The sequence below is a fragment of the Garra rufa genome, chromosome 15 (assembly GCF_049309525.1).
Source record: "Garra rufa chromosome 15, GarRuf1.0, whole genome shotgun sequence".
In the NCBI taxonomy this organism is placed as follows: Eukaryota; Metazoa; Chordata; class Actinopteri; order Cypriniformes; family Cyprinidae; genus Garra; species Garra rufa.
Window position 1 is genome coordinate 37,258,501 of NC_133375.1, and position 3,246 is coordinate 37,261,746.

The following is a 3,246-nucleotide window of genomic DNA, read 5'->3' on the forward strand; positions in this document are numbered from 1 at the left end:
GCGTGCTACTACTTTTGCTGATTAAGAGGGAAATGAAAAAGTCTGCAGGAACTCAGAGATGATCGGAAACTAGAAGACAGCTTGATTTCATGCTGGAAAGGGTCTTGTGTTGGAGTATTTGTCCCGTGTCAGTGGTAGCTTAGCATATGTTAGTATAACAAGGATGCTAGACTGATTTCTGTCAGAATTCTTTCATTCTAACCGCTGAAAGGAAGCAAGAAGTCTTTTTAATAGTCTATTATGGCATTCTCTCAGTCTGCTATTCCATACACACGTAAGCTGGTGTTTGCTGTTTGTGTTTGTGTTTGCATTTGAGTGCGAGATTCGTGTTTGAGCGTCAGACCAGCGTGCCTGGTGTGGGTCTGTCATTACTGCTTTCTTTAAGTGTCATGTCCTGCATTTTAGATGAAAAGGTATCTTGGTACAAAGAAAGCTCCATCGACCTGTAAGTGACAGGAAAGAAGAGGGGACAAAATCAGGTGACAGGTAATATCCAAGAAAAGGAAATATATATATATATAACGTACATATAACATAAAATAGATTCAAATACATGCAATAGTATACAAAAGTTTGGGGTCAGGAAAAAATGCAAAAATATTTTACATAAATGCTGTTATTTAGAATTTTCTATAGATCAAAGAAAAACGCATCACCACTTCTACAAAAATATTAAGCAGCTCAACTGTTTTCAACATTGATAATAATAAGAAACATTTCTTGAGGAGCAAATCAGCCTATTAGAATGATTTCTTTAAGATCATGTGACACTGAAGACTGGAGTAATGATGCTGAAAATGTAGTTTTACATCACAGGAATATATTATATATGAATATATATTTAAACAAAAAACAGCTATTATAAATTGCAAAAATATTTTAAAATATATTACCAATCTCTTATTTTTTTATATCAATATTTTTCTCTATTTCTGATTAAATAAATTCAGCCTTTTGGGCATAAAAGACTTCATCCAAACATTTGAATAAAAGTGTATATAATAAATTTAAAATATAAAAATATTAATTATGTTAATTTGTAAAATATACTATTGTTTACTGCAGTGTTGTTTTTGACAACCATCTTAGATTTAGTCTTAGTATTAGTCTTTTGGACTAAAATGCTTCTTAGTTTTAGTCCAATTTTAGTCACTTCAATATGTGATAGTTTTAGTCCAATTTTAGTCGACGAAAAGTCAAGAAGGTTTTAGTCTAGTTTTAGTCAAAAAAAGGGAAAAAAGTAGTCTTTTAACAAATTAATGTAGGTCAGTAAGTATTTTGCTGTTGGGTAGTGTCACTTATAAGTTCTGAAAATAGCAGATCTATAGTTCAACACAATGTGAGCTTCCGGATCGACTATTTTCACCAATAATTCAATAATGAAGGAATGTTTTAGAACATAAAAGACAAACAAGGATGGAATGCTAAGACGGCTTGCCATACTAGTTTAGCAAAGAGTATTTAATGCTAAAACGGCTTGCCATAGCGTCAGATACTTTTTAAGTTTTAATTGGCATGCACAATAAGCGGAAATGTCATGCATTTTAAACGTCTGACGGACCACCCACTAACATTTTCGTCTATTCTCGTCTCGTCAACGAAAACTCACACATGTCTCGTCATGTTTTAGTCATCAACGAGCCATTTTTACCTCGTCATCGTCTCGTTATCGTCATGAAAAAAATGGCGTCAACGAAATGATTTCGTCATCGTCATCGTTGACGAAAACAACACTGGTTTATTAATAAGTTATGTTCAAGGGTCAAGTGGGAATAAATTACATTTTAAAATAGATTAAAATAGAAAAGTTATTTTAAATTCCAAAAATATTTCACAATAATATTTCAGTATAAGATAATTAAAATGTTAATTTAAAAACATACTACTGTTCATTCAAAATGCATTCTTCTTCTTCTTGTTAATTCAAAATATTATAATGAAAATTAATTCAAAAATAACAGAAAACAGCTAGCTTAAATTGCAAAAATATTTCAAAATATTACCAATATCTTACAATATTTTTTTTTTACAATATATACAACATATTTATTTTTGATCAAATAAATGCAGCATCGAGCTGCATTTATGAATTATGTTAATTTAAAAATATACTATTGCTCATTGTTAAGTCATGTTCAAGGATCATGTGGGAATAAATTACATTTTAAAATATATTAAAATACAAAACAGTTATTTTAAATTCCAATAATACTTCTCAATAATATGTCAAAAGAAAATAATGAAATGTTAATTTAAAAACATACTATTGTTCATTCAAAATACATTATTATTATTGTTTTGTTAATTCAACATATTATAATGAAAATTCATTCAAAAATATTTCAAAATATTACCAATATCTTACAATATTTTACTCTATTTTTGATCAAATAAATGCAGCATTATTGAGCATAAAAGACGTCTTTCAAAAACATTTAAAAAAATCTTACCAACTCAACACTTTTAAATAATAGTGTATATAATAAATGTAATTATGTTAAAATATGAATTATGTTAATTTAAAAATATACTATTGTTCATTGTTAAGTCATGTTCAAAGGTCATGTGGGAATAAATTACATCTTAAAATAGATTAAAATAGAAAACAGTTATTTTAAATTTTTTAATTCCAATAATATTTCAATATTAAATAATGTTTTTAAAAAAAATAACCTTACATAAAATAAATGTACAAACATACTATTGTTTCATTCAAATAATAAAGAAAATAGAGTAAACTATTGTAAGATATTGGTAATATTTTTTACAATTTAAATATTTTTGAAATAATTTATTATAAAATTTTGAATGAACAAGAATAATAATACATTTTGAATGAACAATAATTGTAATGATTTTATATTGAAATATTATTGTGAAATATTATTGGAATTCAAAATAAGTGTATTCTAATTTAATCAATTTTAAAATGTAATTTATTCCCATATGATCCTTGAACATGACTTAACAATAAACAATAGTATATTTTTAAATTAACAATTAATTCAATTTTTTACATAATTAATATTCAAAATATTTTATATTTATTATATACACTATCATCAAATGTTTGGGGCTGGTAAGATATTTTAATGTTTTTGAAAAGTCTTTTATGCTCAGTAATACTACATTTATTTGATCAAATGTAGTGTAAATATTTTTGCAATTTAAAAAAGCTGTTTTCTGTTTAAATATGTTTTGGAATTAATTTTTTTTATTATAATATAATAATATAATATAATAATA

General features: G+C 26.1%; 1 protein-coding gene across 1 annotated transcript in view; it reads right to left on the reverse strand.

Annotated features, from left to right (window-relative positions):
• Positions 1-337: 337 nt before the first annotated feature.
• Positions 338-3,246, reverse strand: part of ccdc120a (coiled-coil domain containing 120a) — a 38,131-nt gene continuing 35,222 nt past the window's right edge. The window contains exon 10 of the mRNA XM_073819880.1: positions 338-443. Within this exon, the coding sequence (XP_073675981.1) occupies positions 338-443 (106 nt within the window). The remainder of the gene's footprint in view (positions 444-3,246) is intronic.